The 21,054-nt window shown below is 37.2% G+C and overlaps 1 protein-coding gene across 3 annotated transcripts in view; it reads left to right on the top strand.

The window, feature by feature from the left end:
* Positions 1 to 15,024, top strand: part of grm6a (glutamate receptor, metabotropic 6a) — a 65,721-nt gene extending 50,697 nt beyond the window's left edge. For all 3 annotated transcript variants that reach the window (XM_051904372.1, XM_051904371.1, XM_051904370.1), the window contains 3 exons: positions 452 to 763; positions 4,458 to 4,703; positions 12,653 to 15,024. In XM_051904372.1, the coding sequence (XP_051760332.1) occupies positions 452 to 763; positions 4,458 to 4,700 (555 nt within the window). In that variant the 3' untranslated portion in view covers positions 4,701 to 4,703; positions 12,653 to 15,024. The remainder of the gene's footprint in view (positions 1 to 451; positions 764 to 4,457; positions 4,704 to 12,652) is intronic.
* The last annotated feature ends 6,030 nt before the right edge of the window (positions 15,025 to 21,054 follow it).

Genomic DNA, 21,054 nt, shown 5'->3' with positions numbered 1-21,054 from the left:
TTACTGACCCCAAACTTTTGGACAGTAGTGTAATGCAGTTGTTTCTGACAGTCTACATTTATTATTGTTCCCCTTTTTAATTCAGAATTAAAAACATTGGAAATTTAAATGCTACATATCAGCTCAACTACACGTATCCCCTTTTTTTCATCTCAGAAATCTGGGCACGTTATTATAAAGCGAGGAGAGGATCTTATAGTTTCTTTTGTGCCTGTAAAAAGGCATTTTAAAACCCATCATTAAGAGCAATCAGGCTGATAGGTGGCCTATTTTAACCAGTAATCTTGTGCAAAGTCGTGTCTGCTGAAGACTGGCTAAAACAGCCTTTTTACACTTTATTCTACATCAATCTAACAGCAGCTCTTGACAAATGAGTCTGACCTTCTGACTGACGCAGTCTCGCCGTTAATGATAAGCTTTTACTTCCTCCCGTCTCTTGCGCTCTCCGCAGGTTGTGGGTGTTTTCGTCTGGTTTGGCGTGATGCCGCCACACACCACCGTGGACTACGAGGAGCAGCGGCCGCCCAATCCAGAGTTGGCACGTGGCATCCTGAAGTGTGACATGTCTGATCTGTCGCTCATCTGTTGCCTGAGCTACAGCATCGTGCTGATGGTCACATGCACTGTCTACGCGGTCAAGAGCAGAGGTGTGCCTGAGACTTTCAACGAAGCTAAACCCATCGGCTTCACCATGTATACCACCTGCATCGTCTGGCTGGCGTTTGTGCCTATTTTCTTTGGCACAGCACAGTCCACTGAGAAGGTGAGATGTGTGTTATAATGTGATTGATTATTCATGTTGTTAAACAAATGGTTCACCCAAAAATGCAAATCATTTACTCACCATCATGTCGTTCCAATCCTGTATGACACTTCTTTCAAAAGCATTAAAAAAATCTTACCCCAAACTTTTGAACGGTAGTGTATAAAGTGACAAAAGGCGCTATAAACGTGGTTCAGCTGACTCATGCCCTATATTCCACATCTTCTGAAATACTATGAAAGCTTTTTGTGAGAAACAAACTGAAATTTAAGTTGTAAATGTTCTTCTTAACCTCAAATTCTCAAATCATATGCACATATTCAAACTTAGCATGCCAATGCATCTTGCCAGTTTGATGTCACAGCCGTGTAACCGAACACGATATGGCAAGTTTGAACATGGAGAAGTGAAAATGAGACCTTTGGGATGGTTTGAGGTTGAATTTGATCTCATTCTCCATGTCCTGATGAAAAAAGCCTCCTCAGAAGTGGATTCCAGTAGTGTTTTAGGAGAGGAGTAATCCTCCACTTTCCCATTTAAAGGATTAGTTCACTTCAGAATTAAAATTTCCTGATAATTTAATCACCCCCAGGTCATCCAAGATGTTTATGTCTTTCTTTCTTCAGTCGAAAAAAAATTAAGGTTTTTGAGGAAAACATTCCAGGATTTTTCTCCATATTGTGGACTTCAACAGTTACCAGTGGGTTGAAGGTTCAAATGTCAGTTTCAGTGCAGCTTCAAAGGGCTCTACATGATCCCAGACGAGGAATAAGGGTCATTTCTAGCAAAACGATCAGTCATTTTCTAAAAAAAAAATAACAATTTATATACTTTTTAACCACAAATGCTCATCTTGCACTGCTCTGCGATGCGCCACACATTATGTAATCATGTTGGAAAGGTCACGTGTGACGTAGTTGGAAGTACCGATCCAGTGTCTACAAAGCGAACGTGCAAAGATTAAGTCAAACGGCCTTTACAAAAATAAAAGGTAAAACAACGATGTTGCACATGTTTTTGCACGGGCCCTACTGTAGTACTTCTGCCTATGTCACGTGACCTTTCCAACGTGATTACATAATACGTGGCGCATCACAGTGCAAGATGAGCATTTGAAAACTATAAAAAAACTGTAATGCTTTTCTCATACATTTACAATGGGACAGAGAGCAATACTACGCTTGAAAGATGTCGCCTTTTCCATCTTCAAAACACAATATATAGAAATGCAACACCATCTCTCTATGAAACAAGTTCCAGTATTTACACCACAGTTCTGCTCCAACCCAGCAACAAAAGAGCGGAGCTTAGTCGCCGTTTAAGTCCTTAAGTAGAAAATTATGTGAAATGAAGTCATTTCAATATGAAGGCATTGAAGTAAGCAACAACCTGCCAGGCTCACGATAACAAGTCCAAGTTGTATTGCTCACAGTTTCTCTTTTGAAGAGGCCTTTGATATGGCAGACATGGAAAGGGATGAGATGAGAAAAAAACAACATTTCATTTCTCCCCTTTATCTCCCAAAGACACACCATGACACAGAGACAAAGACTCTTCCGCCCACCAATGAGGTTCCGGGGGTTTGACTGTGGGAGGAGGTTGATAACGGGAGTGTTTGGGAGCCTGAAAGACAATGTCGACCCATCTTAATAAAGCCAGAAGCCTCGTCAGCGGGAATTAGGAATTAGAGCATTAGTTATTGCTGCATAGATTAAACGACCCAGGTAGCTTCCCACTGACATGCCGTTTAATGCGCCACACTAATACTATATGTGTCATTTCCTGGTGAGCACTCTTGGGTGGGCAGGTGCTCTTTTATTTGGCTCTGGCAGCCTCGTATGATGAACATTGTGAATGTTTATATTGATGCATTGCCATGGCCTGTCCAAAGGAGGATTTTATTACTCAAAGGTTGTGTTTTCATAGCTCAGAAGGCTTTAGGAGATGTTTAATTTAAGCATCACATTTGATGTTTCTCCTGTTCATTTTAGGAAACAAACGATAAGAGTATAGAGCGATAAAATTAATGTGTATATACCATTAATACACTACCATTGAGGTCAGCAAGACTTTTAGGGTACGTTTACACGACAGCAATATACTAAAAACGGAAACGTTTTTTCTTTGTAAAGATGACAACGTTATCAAAACTATCCCCGTTCACACGGATCCGCGAAAATGCTTAAGAATGCTTAAATTGATCAAAAGTGACAGTAAAAATTTATAATGTAAAAAAAATTATATTTATTCAAACTATCATTCTATTTCAAATAAACGCTGTTCTTTTGAACTTTCTATTCATAAAAAATGCTGAAAAAAATGTATCACGGTTTCCACAAAAATATTAAGTAGCATAACTGTTTTTAACATTTTCCACATTTACATTTTATTATGTATTCAAATAGAAAACAGTTGTAATAATATTTTACAGTATTACTGTTTTTACTGTATTTTTGATCAAATAAATGCAGCCTCCGTGAGCGTAAGAGACTTCTTTCAAAAACATTAAGAAAACAGACCCCAAACTTTTGAATGGTAGTAAATAATAAATATTTATTATACAGTCAAACCAAAATGTATTCAGACACCTTGAACATTTCATTCATTAATACAGTTTATTCACTATAGTTTAAAAAAATGGTAATAAAATATGACAAGATCTCAGAGTTAAACTGTGTCAGAAAAAAATATTCTTAATTATGTCAGATAACACTTAAGCAAAACATGGTCAGGTCAAAGTGACTGAATAATATTTGGTCTCATATTTTTATCAGTTTTACTGGTATTCACTGTATGAAGAATTTATGGGTATAATATGTCTCAGTTTATTTTGCTATCCTCACATACATAAATGAACTATAGTGCACTAACACTAGTAAAAATATATAAAAAATTATACCTAGTGTCTGAATAAATTTTGGTTTGACTGTATATTAATAATTATAATAATTAAGTCATTTGTTTCTAATTTTATTTTTATAATTATATTAATATGAATGAATAATTATCTCTTTGTTTTAAAATTGTACAAATAAATCTGTCTTGGAATAATCTGATAAATGTTTTAGTTCATATTGAAATGACTTTTGAGTTTTGCAAATTAGTTTAGCAAGACTTTTTAGTTGAGATCTCATCTGAAGCTCTGAAATTACTAGAATCTGTCGAGAGAAAATCAAAAATAAACAGAAGACAAAACTCCCCATTTCTTCTCCATTTAGTGTCATGTCTATCTAGGAACAACTGAGATATTAAAGGGAGAGTTCACCCAAAAATGAAAATTCTCTCATCATTTACTCACCCTCATGCCATCCATAGTGTGTATGACTTTCTTTCTTCAGATAAACACAAACAATCTTTTTTAGGAAAATAATCCATTTCTGTGAGTCCATAGAAGGCAAGTGAATGGCTGCTGCTTGGTTGACGCTAGAAAAACCACGCACACACCAATCCATATGACCTCAATGGGTGAATCAATGTCTGTGTGAATGAATTGTTTGTGTTTATCTGAAGAAAGAAAGTCATATACATTGGGGATGGCATGAGGGTGAGTAAATGATGAGAGAATTTTTATTTTTGGGTGAACTAACCCTTTAAAATGATCTCAGTTGTGATCTAATAGGGTCTATCAAAAGATTTTCGCTTTAACGTATCCTGCATTCATCTCTTGACATTCCATTTCCTGTGTTTGATCCAGATGTTCATCCAGACAACGACGCTGACCGTGTCCATGAGTCTGAGTGCCTCCGTGTCCCTGGGGATGCTCTACATACCGAAAGTCTACGTCATCATCTTCCACCCGGAGCAGAACGTGCAGAAGCGCAAGCGCAGCTTCAAGGCTGTGGTGCAAGCCGCCACCATGTCCTCACGCCTCTCGCAGAAATCCATCAATGACAAGCAGAACGGAGAGACGAAGATCGAGCCAGACAGGTCACAGTAGCAGGTAACAGCCACTCTCAGACTCTTCAAAAAAAAGTCTGTTCTGAATATCCTGAGACGCCATTAAAGTCTGGAAGAATGATACAAATAAAGCCGGGTGCACACTGTACAATTTATAATAGTCCTTTATGACTGTTGATTGTCAGACTGTACGAACATGATCCTCGCTGTAAGCCATGTCACACTGTGGGATCTCAGTTGGCGCACATCTGGAGTTTTACATCATCAATCCGTGACACGTTCAGTGACGTGAGCTGCATTTACATACGGGATAAAAATCGTGGCTAGCAAACAAAAACAATCTCTAGTGTTAATTTTGATCATGGCTTCTCTTGAAAAGAAAACTGGAAAAAAATGAAGACGATGTGTCTGGAGCAAGTGGTGGTTTGTTGTTGTCTCACTAATTGTGTCATCAGGTTTTGTGCTCCTATTGGTTTTTGATTTGACAGTCAGAGTTTTGTCTGAGGTAAAATTTGATCGCAATGGTCATTAATCAGCTGTCTGTGAACATGTCAAACTAACGATCAGAGACTTCAGGATCTCCTAGGATCTGAGGAATCTTTTAGGATTCATGAAATTTGTCTCAGATGGTCAAATCATGGACAAAATCATACAGTGTGAACCCGGCTTAAATAAATCAACCAGTCTAAATTATATAAAATCACTCTTTTAAAAATAAAGGCTCCAATTAGAACCAAAAGGTCATACATTAGTTTTCTAATGATAACAACCCTGCATAGGCGAACCTTTTTTTATTATTGCTTTAAAGGATTAGTTCACTTCAAAATGAAAATTACCCCATGATTTACTCACCCTCAAGCCATCCTAGATGTATATGACTTTCTTCTTTCAGACAAATACAATCGGAGTTATATTAATAATCACCCTGAATGCTCCTAAGCTTTGTAATGGCAGTGCATGGAAACCACCTGTTTAAAACTCAAAAAAGTGCATCCATCCATAAACATGCTCCACATGGCTCCGGGGGGTTAATAGAGGCCTTTTGAAGCGTTTGTGTAAGAAAAATATCCATGTTTAAGACGTTATAAAGTAAAATATCTAGCTTCTGCCAGACTGCCTTCCGTAGAAAGTGTAAAACTCTTGCAGTTCAAAACGTTTACGCTACGTCCTACGCCTTCCGTATTTAACTTACGAAACAAGCGTAACTGACGCGATGTAAGTTCATAAGTTGAATACAGAAGGCGGTCTGGCAGAAGCTAGTTATTTTACTTCATAACTTGTTAAATATGGATATTTTTCTTACACAAACGCATCACTTTGCTTCAGAAGGCCTTTATTAACCCCCCGGAGCCATGTGGCGTACGTTTATGATGGATGGATGCACTTTTTTTTCGAGCTTCAAACAGGGCTGCCATTATAAAGCTAATGCGCATGCGCAGTCCTAAGCGCATGTCTGACTGTTTCTATAGGAACCGGAGCTTCTAACGGCAGCTGCAGTGATGCGATGACTTTACCAATCGCCGATTAACTCTTATATAGAAGGCGGGACTAATTCCGCCATATTGCACGTTGCACTTTCTCCCATTCATAATAATACGAGTGCACCGTCTTTCTATATATAAAGTCTTTGACTATAGCAACTGGTCTGATCGCCATGGCATCCATCTAGCAACACCATAACAACTAATCAACTGCATAGCCATGCACTAAAAACATTCAGAACACCATAAAGCCCTGGCAACTACCCACATAGCATTGTGTTTTTATACTGTGTTTAGGTTCTGCTGTGAATTCATATTTGCTGAAAAGAGAAAACTGAACTTTTTATGGCCTTATACCAGGAGATCTGCCGAGAAATACTGCTCCATAATATTTTTCATTGCAATAAACTATCCTCAAAGCTTCCAAGATGGGATTGTTAGGGAACTCGATGCTTTAAATCCAATATTTAATGTGCCCTGAATCTTTTTACGTGAGTTGTATTGAGTGCCCCCTCACATTTTTATATCCATAACATCTCCCTCTCTCTCTTCCTCTTTTAAATTGCAGTGAAATGCTTTTGGGTTTATTTTCCACTTGTTCTCTATCTCTGCAAGCACACATTTGCTTCCTCAACACATGCAGTTTGAAGCAGCACATCTCATTACTTTCATATTACTGAGCTTTTGGAAGCAAAAAATCACTAAGCCTGCACGAAATTCTTGAAATGATGCTTGTTGATATGGATATTTCTCTGCATTGCAACAATATTTGGGTGCACAAGCGAAGAAACTGGAAGCAGAAAATTAATTATGAAAAGCATGTGGATAGAAGTGTATTGAAAATGATTAATTTATGGATTTTACGAATGCATTTATTAATAAAACAAATGCTAAATAATTCTGTTATATATTATGAGTGCTCTTTTTCTGTTCTCTCCCCTAGGTACTGAGATATAGACCTTATATAATTTTGCCATATGACAACTAGTCCTGGTGTCCATTTTTTCTTCCTTTTTTACATTTTTCAATTATATGTAATATAGTTCAAAATGTTTGGGGTCGATAAGCTTTTTTAAATCTTTTTAAAAGAAGTCTCCTTTCACCAAGGGTGCAATTATTTGATCAAAAATACATGAAAAAAATATATGAAATATTATTACAATTTAAAATAACTGTTTTCTATGTGAATATATTTTAAAATGTAATTTATTCCTGTTAGCAAAGCTGAATTTTCAGGCTGAAGTCTTCAGCCTCACATGATCCTTCAGAAATCATTCTAATATGCTGATTTGCTGCTCATGAAACATTTCTTATTATTATCAATGTTGAAACTGTTTAATATTTTTGTGGAAACCATAATACATTTTTTTCAGGATTCTTTGATGAAAAGAAAGTTCAAAAGAACAGTGTTTATTTAAAATTGAAATCTTTTGTAACATTATAAATGTCTTTACTGTCACTTTAGATCAATTTAATGTGTCCTTGCTGAATAAAAGTGTTTAGTATTTGCATTTTTAAAGCTGGTTAGTTAAAAGCAGACACCAGTTTGTACATATAATGCTATTTCTTTTGCAGTACAATAGCAGACTGGTAACTTCACCGAACGCATAGCACTATATAGTGCTGAACTGTGTGGTTCAGTCATTGCAGAAACAAATGCTAGCGCAAATCATCAGCTTGACAGTTGATTGACAGTCATAAGCAGTGATCTGTGTGCTGTTAGCTGCAGTGATCCCTGAAGAGGAGAGTTAGCGTTGTCTCACACTTGCCCTATCGCTCCTGCGCCCTCAAACAAGGGATTTTACCCCTGGCTACTACAGACAGACAGTTTCTCATGTCAGTGCAGGGTAAATCACTGGACAAAAAGGCATCTGCTAAAGTAACTGCCCTCATTGTATAGACATTTACAGGCTCTTGCATCTGTAATTTTGTTATTATTTTAAGCAATTGATAAAGTATTATTTTCATAAACTGTTACTGTTGTTCATACTGAAGGTCAGTTTTGGGGAAAGTTGCTTTTAAAAGTAATGCGTTACAACATTGCGTTACTCCCTGAAAACTTATATAAAGTAACTTTTCACGTTACTTAGTTACTTTTTATGGTTATGTTACTTTGTGTTACTATAGCCCCTTTCACACAGAGATTCAAGAAAATACACAGATAATGTGTCCTGGGATTTGTCCCGTGATCGTTTGCTTTTGGTTCATTTACACTGCCAGTGATTTTCTGGAATCTGTGTGTGCGTTCACACACATACAGTAAAGATCCTGTAAAGACATGTGACATCGATGTGATGTGTAATGTCTCCACAGTGTCTTAAAGGGTTAGTTCACCCAAAAATGAAAATAATGTCATTTATTACTCACCCTCGTGTCGTTCTACACCCGTAAGACCTTCGTTCATCTTCAGAACACAAATTAAGATATTTTTGATAAAATCTGATGGCTCAGTGAGGCCTCCATTGAGAGAAAAGCCACCGAACCTCTCAAAGATCCAGAAAGCTACTAAAGACATATTCAAAACAGTTCATGTGACTACAGTGGTTCAACCTTAATATTATAAAGTGATGAAAATACTTTTTGTGCGGCAAAAAAAAAACAAATAACAACTTTTCAACAATATCTCGTGATGGCCAATTTCAAAGCATTGCTTCTGAGTTTTATGAATCTTTTGTTTCAAATCAGTGATTCGGATCTCCTATCAAACGGCTAAACTGCTGAAATCAAGTGACTTTGGCGCTCCGAACCAATGATTCGATTCGTAAAGCTCCGGAGCAGTGTTTTAAAATCGGCCATCACTAGATATTGTTGAAAAGTCGTTATTTTGGGGGTTTTTTTGGCGCACAAAAAGTATTCTCGTCGCTTTATAATATTAAGGTAGAAACACTGAACAACATGAACTGTTTTAAATATGTTTTTAGTACCTTTATGGATCTTGAGAGGTTCGGTGGCTTTGCTCTCAATGGAGGCCTCACTGAGCCATCGGATTTCATCAAAAATATCTTAATTTGTGTTCCAAAGAAGAACGAAGGTCTTACAGGTGTAGAACGACATGAGGGTGAGTAATAAATAACATTATTTTCATTTTTGGGTGAACTAACCCTTTAAGTTTGCCATTGATCTGCAATTTCTCTTTCGAGAAACCAGGCTTGTATATATTTTTTTTCTGATTCGATCATGAACTAGCGCATCGTGTACCGTTCCATATGCTGGCGAACGATCTCAGCTTCAGCGTCATCACTACGACACACCCCTTACGGCATTGATCACGGCTTTTGTTCACACAGGGCGCATTCCAGGACTGATCCCGGCAATGTTATAGGTCCCCATCCCGGAATCAATCCCGGGACGTATTTGCGTTCACACAGAAGGCACTCTGGCAATTTTATTGCAATTTTCTGGGATCAATGTGGCTTTTTTCTCACCTGGGCTGGGCTTTCTTGTTTGTTTTTTAATAACAAAAAAAAGTTCTGTTTTTGTCAAATTTAAAGGCTCTTTCACATCAAAAGAGTCTGTGAGTTTTGCATGGGCAAAATGGAAAATTCAGATTTGCCATTGTTATCCTATTACTACGATTGAAAATAATGGCATAAAAATGAATCACACATAACGGACGTCATCTCTGAGAAAGATTTATTCTGCCTGAAGCACAATTTTGAGAGTATTCCCTTACTGCTATCAAAATGCCTATTATAACTGCCATCTATTGATGTAGGCTGTATTTGCCTCTACTAGAATATACTGCATTCATGGGAAATGTGACCGAAACCCTCCAGGACTTGAGTAATAAAGGAAAACCACCCACATATACCACAAGAAGCGTTCGTGTGTGTGTGTGTGTGTTTTTCTTTGTGTGTCAAAGGAGCATTCAGCAGCATGATGTAAAAACAGCACAGATCTATTCAGAGCAGACACACTAGATGTGATGGCGCATCTTGTTTTTTCTCCCGATCTGTCATTCGTGGGTGTTGCTTACAAGAGGAAGTTAAGGGAGATAAACAACATGTCAGCAAGTCACACTTTTCATGTCCAGAAGCCATATCTTTTTCACTTTGTCATACAACATTTTAGTTGTTGCTTGACCTTTTTTGCCCAGACTCGTACCACAAAAGTGCTCTGTTTGATTTTATCTATCTGTCTATCTATCTATCTATCTATCTATCTATCTATCTATCAGGGGTGTAAAGGTACATGTTTTCGTCCTGAACCGTATGGTATGACGTCACGGTTCGGTGCATACAGTCAGACAACGAATAGTCAGTCAGTCACAGGCGATCCACACTCCAATCCAGGAGGGCGCGCGTGGTAATGCAGCGCTGTTTGCTAACCGCCACAACAGGAAAAAGCGTAGAAGAAAAAGAACAGACAATCTAGATATGCGTGTAATCTCTCAACCAGTGTTTCAACTGCGGAATGACATAAATAAAACAGGTTGAGAATAATATCTCACGTAGCGTTACATTTACCTCAGGCAAGTCATTTAGTGTCCACAGCATGTTAGTTCACTAAATATATGCACTATATTTAGGGGCCGAGCACCGATGGTGTGAGGACCCTATTGTAATTGCTCGGTCAGTTATTCTTCTTCTCCAAAATGAATCGCATTTTTGAGGGCCTAAACATGCTCGAAAACTCATGAAACTTTGCACACGTGTCAGAAGTGGTGAAAATTTACGTCTGATATGGGTTTCAGAATTAGGTGTGGCAAAATGGCTCGATAGCGCCACGTACAAAATTTCAATTAAGCGCCCTTCGCGCTACGTTTCACGTACAAGTATGAAATTCGGTAGACACATGTAACAGCCCAATACCTACAAAAAAGTCCTTGGGTGCAAAATCTGAAAACCCAACAGGAAGTGAGATATTTTGAGTTTTCTCTGCAAAATTTTTGCAGTTTTTGCCATTTCCAGACATTGTACTTCAACGAACTCCTCCTACAGCTTTAATCAGATCAACATCATATTTGGTTAGTCTAATCTAAAGGTCTTTGTGATGTTAAATTGCAAAGATCTAGAGTTTTCGCTGAAGGGCGTGTCCATAACGACCTGACAAAGTTCGATGTTTCACCATGAAACAGGAAGTTGTTGTAACTCGGGCATACAATGTCCGATCTGCTCCAAACTTCACGTTTTATTAGAGTCTTGGGCTAAAGACATCTACATGCCAATATTCAGTTACAGTCATAGCGCCACCTGCGGGTAACAGGAAAAGTCATGTTTTACACTGTGATTAACTCCTCATAGAGATTTAATCAGATCAACATCATATTTGGTCAGTATAATCTTATAACCTTAGCGATGTTAAATTGCGAAGATCTTGAGTTTTCGTTGAAGGGCGTGTCCGTGGCGGACTGACAAAGTCTGATGTTTCACCATGAAACAGGAAGCTTACTTAAGTCAGGCATACAATGTCTGATCTGCCCCAAACTTCACATGTTTGATAAGAGTCCTGCCCTGAACACATCTACATGACAATATTCAGTTATAGTAATAGCGCCACCCACTGGCAACAGGAAGTGACTTGTTTAACACTGTAATGCACTACTAGCAACTTACTAAAATATGCAATTGAGTACTAAACCTGCTAGAAACATTCTAAATCATGCTAGCAACACTTAGCTGAGTGCTAAAGCATGTTATTATCATAATGAAACAGGAAGTGGTTGTAACTTGAGCATACAATGTCCAATCTGCCTCAAACTTCACTTTTTTGATAAGTGCCCTGGCCTGAAGACATCTACATGCCAAAATTTAGTTATAGTCATAGTGCCACCAGCTGGTAGCAGGAAGTGTGGCAAATACAAATGACTGATGTTGTCCTCCTATATTTATATACTAAATGCATATTGCCCACCGTGCTGTTTCCCTTAAGCCACCGGGTGGCGGTGGCACGGGTGTGAGGGCCCTTTCATCGCTGCTTGCAGCTTTAATAGCTTATATATTCATTATATTGAATATATATTTATTGATATTAGTAAATATATTCATTATATTTACTTTACCTGTTAGTAATGTCTTAATTATTTAGTATGTTTAAATAAATTTTATGACAGTAACTGTGTAAATGTTTAATAAATTAGTAATAATTTGATTTAGAAAGTTAATGCAAAACCTGCCTTATGTGCAATTCATTGATTATTAAATCAAAAAATAAATAGCAACTGAATTTAATAGTTTGGGCTCTGTTAATTATAGTAATGTGCAAGTAAAGGCTCCCTGTATATAGTTACGGCATTAGCTGAGATAGATATATATATATATAGCATATATATTTGAATACATGGCCATCAATAGAGAAAGATGCTTTTTTTCCAGAATCATGCTAACCAGGCAATCCTTGCTGCCTGGTTTGAGGCTATTTTACATTTTTTGCAGACAGTTTGTCTCTACTTTGATGTGCAATCTTTGTAGGAACCCTTTAAAAAGCGCAAACGCACATAAAGTGCCAGCCTACTTTTTTGCTGAGTGTTGCTGAGTTTCTCTTATTCACAGATCTGTCTTTGTACTTACAGGTGACCCTTGGAACAGCTGTGTGGATCTCAAATCACTGAGGAAGATTCGAAGGGAAAGTTTTGCTGTGTTGTATTTTGTGATGCCAGGTGAGGACGTTAATAAAGCCGATGTTACTGACTGTGAAGCACAAACTGCTAACACTGCGAACAGAAAATACTTTATTGAGCATCTTTGTCGAACACTTGAAATGCTTCATAGATAGAATGTGTCCAAAAGCCTTTCTCGTCCAGAAGGTTTTTACGGATAGCACAATGCGATTTGGAAAAATCTCTTGTTGTCCCATTTTTACCTCAGAATGAGCTTATTGTGTGGTTATTGTGTTAAGGTTTTAGCATGAGATGTTTACAGTGGCGCAACTTTGGACATGCACACACTGGCCGAGTAAAAACCCAATGAAAGACCACCAGATTTGATAAAAATACGGATCCTGACTGATGCTGAAGAAAAACTCTCCTCACCTTTAACCGTACAGCAAAGTCACTGCTTTATCATCTCCGACTGTGTCATAATACACAATTTTATTTTAGATTGTAAGCTCAAAGAATGAATTAGACACTATTTTGAGCCAGTTGTGTATTTGATAGCTTTGTGCATCTTATATATCTAATATTTATTTTAACGATTCTAACTAGATGTTATTAATTAGCTTCTCATTTTATTTTATTTTTATTTTCATATAATGTATGTATTTATTTAATGATTGATCTCCTTGGCCAAAGACATGTTGGTGCTTTTATAAAGAGATGTATAGGAAAGAAAAAGATTTCAGAACTGAATATCAATAGAGCATCCAGAATGCACCACATTAAAGAATAATGTACAGTTCAACTTGTTAAACATTGTAAATAGAGGAATCTGGAGTTTTAATGGATGTATGTACTATTTTGTGTGTTCTGAGGCGGTTATTTTGTGTTTGACTGACAACATGCATGGGAAACTCTATCTGAAAAGTCTTATTGTGTTACATGAGTAACATGACTGCTGTGTGTTTTTTCCACATCACATTAAAGAAATGTCAGTTTACGTCTTTCTATTTTTTACATCGGTGTTTTTGGATGTCCATATATTCTGCTGATGCTCCACATTGCTTAAAGGGTAGGCAATTTCGAGGAGGCTAGCAATAGCAAGCTAGCTTTGAAAGCATGAGATCCCACCCGAGCGCTCTGCAAAGCATCACGAGATGAGAGAAGGCGTTAAATTACCTCATGTCTCAAAGAAAGCACATAACATTACAATAATAATGAACGTAAACAACTTACAGAGCTCTTACTTGTACCATTTGACTGCTGCAGATTCATTTCGGCGTTGATAGTGTTGACATAGAAATGCATAAATCCGAGTGTGAGGACGTGAACAGCTCAACGTCACGGGATGCCATCGCGTAATTACGGTTATGACATGGTGTGAACGCAGCATAAGCTGTTGTCTTGGTTCAGGAGGAGCTGTAAAAGATGACTGCTGTTTGTTTTTGGCTCTCTGTGACTGTCTGTCTACAACTCTGCATCAGGGTTGCCAGGTTTTCACAACAAAACCCTCCCAATTGCTACTCAAAGCTAGCCCAAAACTAGCCTTGTCACATTTTCAGGGAGGTCCCCCGATAAAAATCTGCGTTTTTGGTGGGGTTTCCCTGGTAAAATTTGCATTCCAGGGGCTAAATATCATGTTATTTGGGGTCACTTCAACCCGCGGACATGAAAAACAATCCGCAGCAACAGTGTTAAAGGAGCCCAATTCCACGGGAAAACCGCAGACTTGGCAACACTGCTCTGCATAGCCTTACAGAACGCACTGATGACATGTGATGTCTGCACGAGCAGGGTGCGTGGATGTATGGAATTACATATGTTGACAGGCAGGTAGGACATCGTATCCTAGTGCAATGATTAAACAAACATTTTTTGGTCCTGAGACTTCCACAGAAGATATATGTAAATGTTTTAATATCTAGACCACTTCTATTAGTGACTGCTATCAGGATGTGAAGAGAGTTTTAACCAGTATAACAAAAAGTGTTTATAAAAAACATTGCCTACCCTACCTTTAAGTACATGCAGCACTACAACACTAAGTGTCTATATAAAGATGTATTGATGTTGAATGGTACAATCCATAACAGAAAGAGCAAAGCAATCAATTGTAATTAAAATTAATGCTGATGTCAGAAAGCCACACGAATTCCTTCATGAAATAACAACAGTGGTTCGCTACTGGGAATAAAACTCATTGTTTTCTGAATCTTTCTTAGTTCAGTGTTTCTGTTGACAAAATCCTTCAATAAAGCCCTGCAGCAAGATGTTTGATACGTAGAAAATAATATGGTCGGTGTGTGCTTTCCACGCATGGCTGAGAACAAAATAAATGTTTAATATTGTTTTCTTTGCTCCTATTGTTGTTTTAATGATCTATAATGTGTTTTTCTGTTTATTTCAGATTATATTTGGCCAAAGCTCTCTGACTTATTTCATATAAATATTCGTATATTATTTCATATTTCACCCAAAATGAGCATTCTGTCGTTATTTACTCACCCTCATGTTTTTCCAAACCCATTTGCTAAATGTTATTGTTTGATGGAAAACAACAGGAGAATCCTTCCTCATGCAACCAATCCAGTTCACAAAACCATGCAGATTCGTTCAGGAATCAGATTCTCTCACAAACTCAATGACAGCTCACAATGAATAATAACTTATTGTACACAAATTAAGATATTTTTGATGAAATCCGAGAGGTATATGACTCCTCCATAGACTGCAATTTAACCGACACTTTCAAGGTCCAAAAAATTCAACAATATTTTCTCTTCTGTGTCATTCCCCTACGCTGTTTGCATTCAGTGCTTCCAGGTTCTACGTCAGAACGCCGACTCATTAAGGACTTTAAGCAACAGCCTCTGATACAACGTCAACAGCGCTCAAGAATTTAACTGCTACTTCTTGACGTTCTACTGTAACTGTCGACTACGGGAAATCGGCTATTCTCCTGTAGTCGACGGTTACAGTAGAACGTCAAGAAGTAGCAGTTAAATTCTATATGATAATACGTGACAGACTAGATAAATAATTGTGACACTGGACCACAAAACCAGTCATAAGGATCAATTTATTTATACATTTATTTAATTTATACATCATCTGAAAGCTGAATAAATAAGCTTTTCATTGATGTATTGTTAGGATAGGACAATATTTGGCCGAGATACAATTATTTGAAAATCTGGAATCTGAGGGTGCAAAAAAATCTAAATATTGAGAAAATCACCTTTAAAGTTGTCCAAATGAAGTCCTTAGCAATGCATATCCACTCACAAAAATAAATTTGATATATTTACGGTAGAAAATTTACAAAATATCTTCATGGAACATGATATTTACTTAATATCCTAATGATTTTTGGCATAAAAAAAAAAATCTATAGTTTTGACCCATACAATGTATTGTTGGCTATTGCTACAAATATACCTGTGCAACTTATAACTAGTTTTGTGGTCCAGGGTCACAAATGTAACATTTATGGTTATGTGGCATTTTAATTGTATCTGTATGTCATTTAATGCAACCATTCTCTTGCTTTTATTTAAATGTGATTTTTTTTTTTTACTATGTCAAATGATTAAATGATCCGTTACACCGTCCTCTTTGTTGTTGCTTAGCGATTTTTGCGTTCTTTAGCCACGGCAGTTGACAGTTTACTTCCGGTCGCTGTTGCTGTTCCATCAACAGCTGTTGCTTAAAATCCCTATTGGCCGGCTCCTGCGTCAGGATCGCATGCATCGTGCTGCTCACGTGAACAGCGTCGGCCAATACTGAGTCGGCGTTCTGACGTAGAACCTGGAGGCACTGAACGTAAACAGCGTAGGAGAATGACACAGAAGAGAAAATATTGTTGAATAAAGTCATTATTTTAGTTTTGCTTTTGCGCACAAAAAGTATTCTCGTCACCTCATAAAATTAAGGTTGAACCACTGCAGTCACATGGACTATTTTAATGATGTCTTTAGTACATTTCTGGACCTTGAAAGTGTTGATTATATTGCAGTCTATGGTGTATTCAGATACTTCTCGGATTTCATCAAAAATATCTTAATTTGTGTTCCGAAGATGAATGAAGGTCTTCCGGGTTTGGAACGACATGAGGGTGAGTAATTAATGACAGAAACTTCATTTTTGGGTGAACTAACCCTTTAAGTTCCCATTCAATGTGATTGCATGGAAAAGAGTGACTTTTCATTATTTGGGTGAACTGTTCCTTTAACGATATCCCAGCTAACAAAAATATGTTCTAAGAACGCTTTGCTAATGTTCATATTAAGTTATGAAAATGTTATTTTTGATTGTTCTCTGAACATTCAAACAGTCCAGTTTTTTAATGTTTTAAAAATGTTTTTTTCTTGGTTATGCGAACGTTAAAGGTGCAATATGTAATATTTTCTGTCCGCTAGAGGTCTCTAGAGGCCTATTCAACACAAAGGCGTAGCTTGATGACGCCAAGTTTGAGCGCAGAATCTTGGGACATGTGGTCTTCACCTCAACGGCCGGTGGAAAAGAATTGGGATAGGAATTGGGAAGAAATCATGTTCTTGGATGCGATTATTAACGTTACTGTAGTATGAAGCAGAGCAGGACCGAGTGTTGTGGGAGCTGAACAAGGCCGCTGGAGCGATTGCGCAACACATGTCTCACGAGCAGCGGAACTTTTATTATGCCGCAGTCGCCGGTGCCGCTTCCGCTTTTCCGGTCATGAGTATGAGGTAACACAGCTCTGTTTATCATATTAGATTAGGGATGTGCCGAATGAAGCTTTTGAAGCAGTGGGGCTTTTACAACAAACTGCATCGGTGCTTCGAAGCTTTTGAAACAGTGCTCTACTTCGCCATCTGGTGGTCAATAAAAATTCCTACACTACCTGTGTCATTCAGTTTTGTTAGTTGGGATGTCAGTGTAAGGTTTATTTGTATGTTTATTAACCATATATGTCATTAGAAAGATGGTGGCGCGTGTGTGTGCAGCGAAATTTTATTGCATTTTGCACAATACAATGACAATAAAGGCTTTCTGTTCTTTCTGTTTTTACTCGCATCGAACTTGTATGTTTTCACCTTCTAAATAGATTGTTTAATACGCCAATAAATAAGGTCTGTGATTTTTTCATTGCACCATTTTTTGTGTTCCTTACAAAACAACACAAACATGCACATTGTTAAAAAAAAAAACACACAAATGCACAAATACAATTGCAGTTTATTATTTTTATTCAAGAATATTATTTGTTTCACTGTGCTGGAGCTTAAGCGGCTCCTTTTTTACTAATCACGTCACCAGCTTTAGAAAATATACGTTCGTTTGAGCCCAGCGTGATGTGTCAGTGAGGTAACGAAGCTTCATTTCCACAGGTCACATGACAGCCTCATTTCAAGCAATGCTCCGGAACACTGTTTCGAAGCACTAGTGTGTAGAAAACTCGAGACGTGTGTCGACACTAGGTGTCGAACTACCCATCCCTATATCAGATACATTTGAGTGTGTTGAAAATGTTATTAACGTTACTCTGTGCGTTCGCTCGGCGGCTGCTGTGAGACACTTGTTACACTGCAGTAAGCGATTTTAGAATATCATATTAAATGCTGGATGTGTTGTGTTGATAAATGGCATGCAATTAATTTTAAAATGTATTGTATGATGGAGAAAATGCTGTATTACTGTTACTAAAAATAAAGCTGCATCTGATTATGCTATGTTAGCTACTTCACAAAATAGTGTTTTTCTCTGAGGCATAGTAAAGCATGGTACTTGCAAAAAAATCAAGAAAATTAGATTTAAACAATAAGACTAATTGTGTTGAGCTATATAACAATAATTAGTTTTCTGTCTATAAATATATCAAAACAGTTGTTCCCTTGTCTTTAAAAACGCAACATATTAAAGCATCTTTGGTGTTTTCATGGTTTCTACAAAATAAAACCGGAAACCGAGGGTAACGCGGGTATGACGCAATTGACAGGCAACTCCTCACACGTCCCGGAGCCTTGGTTAAAAGTGCAATTTTCTCACGATTTACAAATAGTTGCAAACATTTGGGATATTGTAAGTACTCAAGTGAACAAAATATATAACACTGGCCTAGTGGCTTTTGGATGTTTTACTGCAAAATTCTTACATATTGTGCCTTTAAGGAAACATTCCATTTTATCATTTTGCAAACATTATGGGAATGTTACTTGAATGTTTCTGAACATTTAAAAAATGCTAGACAAACTAAAATGTTAAAAAAAAACTTCCATGAACGATGTATAGCAACATTTTTGTGCTACCGTTTTGAAAAAAAACCAAGACAACATTGAACAAACATTCTATTGACGTTACTAGAAGAACGTTTGCTCATAACTTTGAGAGAAACTTGCCAGAACAATAGCCAAAGTTTTGAGAACATTCCCTGTTAGCTGGGATCAAGTTAGATCTTAAATACACATTTTACAGTAGATTGTTCTCTCTCATAAGAATAGAGAAAAATTCACTTATAATAATGCATGCTCACACATAAGAGTCCAAGTTCTCATGCATTTTGCATGCACTACTATTGCATTGTCACATGCAATGCACAAGCCACTTTACTTGGGCATAAATATTAATGTGTGTTAAAGAGAATCATTCTGCCCTATTTACATAAGTGCTCAAATCATGTGTGACAGTATGTAGGTGAAAAACACCTAATGGTCCTGTAAAGATGGTGGATCTTGTTCTCTTTTACTACATATGATCTCTCTTTCTCTATGTTGACGAGGAACCATTAGGCTATTGCCAGCACAGTTTACTCAGTCTGAGTGCCTTAACACTAAATCTAGATGACAGACATGTGCGCTGGAGGTGAAGAAATGATGACATCTGATGATAGGGCAATAGAGGACTAAACACAGACTGCTACAGAGAGACTGAAAGGCACTACAGAGTGAACATTCACCACCAAATTATCAGCTGCTCACAAATCAATCAGCCGTCAGTCAGAAATATGGAATTATGACAATGACACATTTACTGGCCTAAAGATTCAGGGGCAATGAGAAGTTCATGTTCTTTTTGTGCCAGGGGAATGGAAAAAAAGAACAGAAATGACGTATTTTCATTGTGTTAAATAAGAGACTCGGGGAATGTGTGTTCTCAAAGCCACATGTCCAGTCTACACATCAGCTTTACTGTCAACACGACCTCAGGACCTACTGTATCACTTTATAATCATCATCATCAGAAAGAAAATAACTAATTTCCAAGCACTTGCAGCCTTGAGAACATCAGCTTTAGGTCATTTTAGTTTGCATCGTTTTTATTAAATGACATTTCTTAAAAAATATCTAAAGTGTTCAAGGTAAATTTGAACAGTTTAACCATTTTAATCAGATTCTTAACTGATCAATAAAACAATCCATATCTGTGTAATTTGGGTAAATTCGTTCTGTGACAAACACTGCCACCGTGTGCCATATGCGTTGTCCTACAGCCAAAATGTTAGGTTGCTTACGGTTCTCTGACAGGAATGAAGGCATATTATTAGACTGTTAATACTGTCCATTTGTGAAGGATTCTCTGTTGGAATATTATAATTAGATCGTGATAAATAGGTTACAGTGTTGGGTAAGTTACTCTAAAAAAGTAATTAAAGCTGCTGTCCGTACATCATGAATTAATTTTCCAAACTGTGTTTTTGTATTATCCTAAATCACTACGGTACACCTATAATAAGCGTTTATATTCAGACTATTTTAGACTGGTTCGGGTCGTACCTGCGTGACTCCTCATAGACATAAACAGAGAGAAGTAGCTCCGGCTACAGTGTTCTTCCGCAAGACGCACGCAGTTCTGTTGTTTATTAACGCTATAGAGCGCCAAAAGTTATGCTCCCTCACGTGCTATCGGTAATTTGATAATTCCCACTTGTGAAGTCGTGATTATTCCAAGAGCACGTGAAGGCGGCATTAATTACTAGCTACTAATGACATCTTCAACAGTGCAATTAGATTGCTGTACCAATTACTCTTTCTAAAAAGTATTGGATTACTTGTTACTGATTACTTTACAAATCCCATATCAACCTCAGTCAGTTGAACAATTCAAGGATAGACATGAAACTGTACTTTTAATTCTTTCAAATAAACATTATACAATTGCATTAATTATTCTTGAACTGACCAAAGTGTGTAAAGGGAGATGGTTACATTAAAAACATACATTTTAAAATTAAGTTTTGATTTTAAATCCACTATTATTTATATAGAATTGATGTATACACCAGAAGTAACTGTAATTAAATTACAGAAAAATTAAGAGTAGCTAATCCCTTACTTTACTTTTTCAAGGGAAAAGTAATTAAATTACAGTAATTAGATTACTTAGTAATTAATTACACACAA

The sequence above is a fragment of the Ctenopharyngodon idella genome, chromosome 8, assembly GCF_019924925.1.
Source record: "Ctenopharyngodon idella isolate HZGC_01 chromosome 8, HZGC01, whole genome shotgun sequence".
NCBI classification, from domain to species: domain Eukaryota; kingdom Metazoa; phylum Chordata; class Actinopteri; order Cypriniformes; family Xenocyprididae; genus Ctenopharyngodon; species Ctenopharyngodon idella.
The sequence above is the reverse complement of the archived record's forward strand: the minus strand, read 5'-3'. Positions and strand labels throughout refer to the sequence as shown.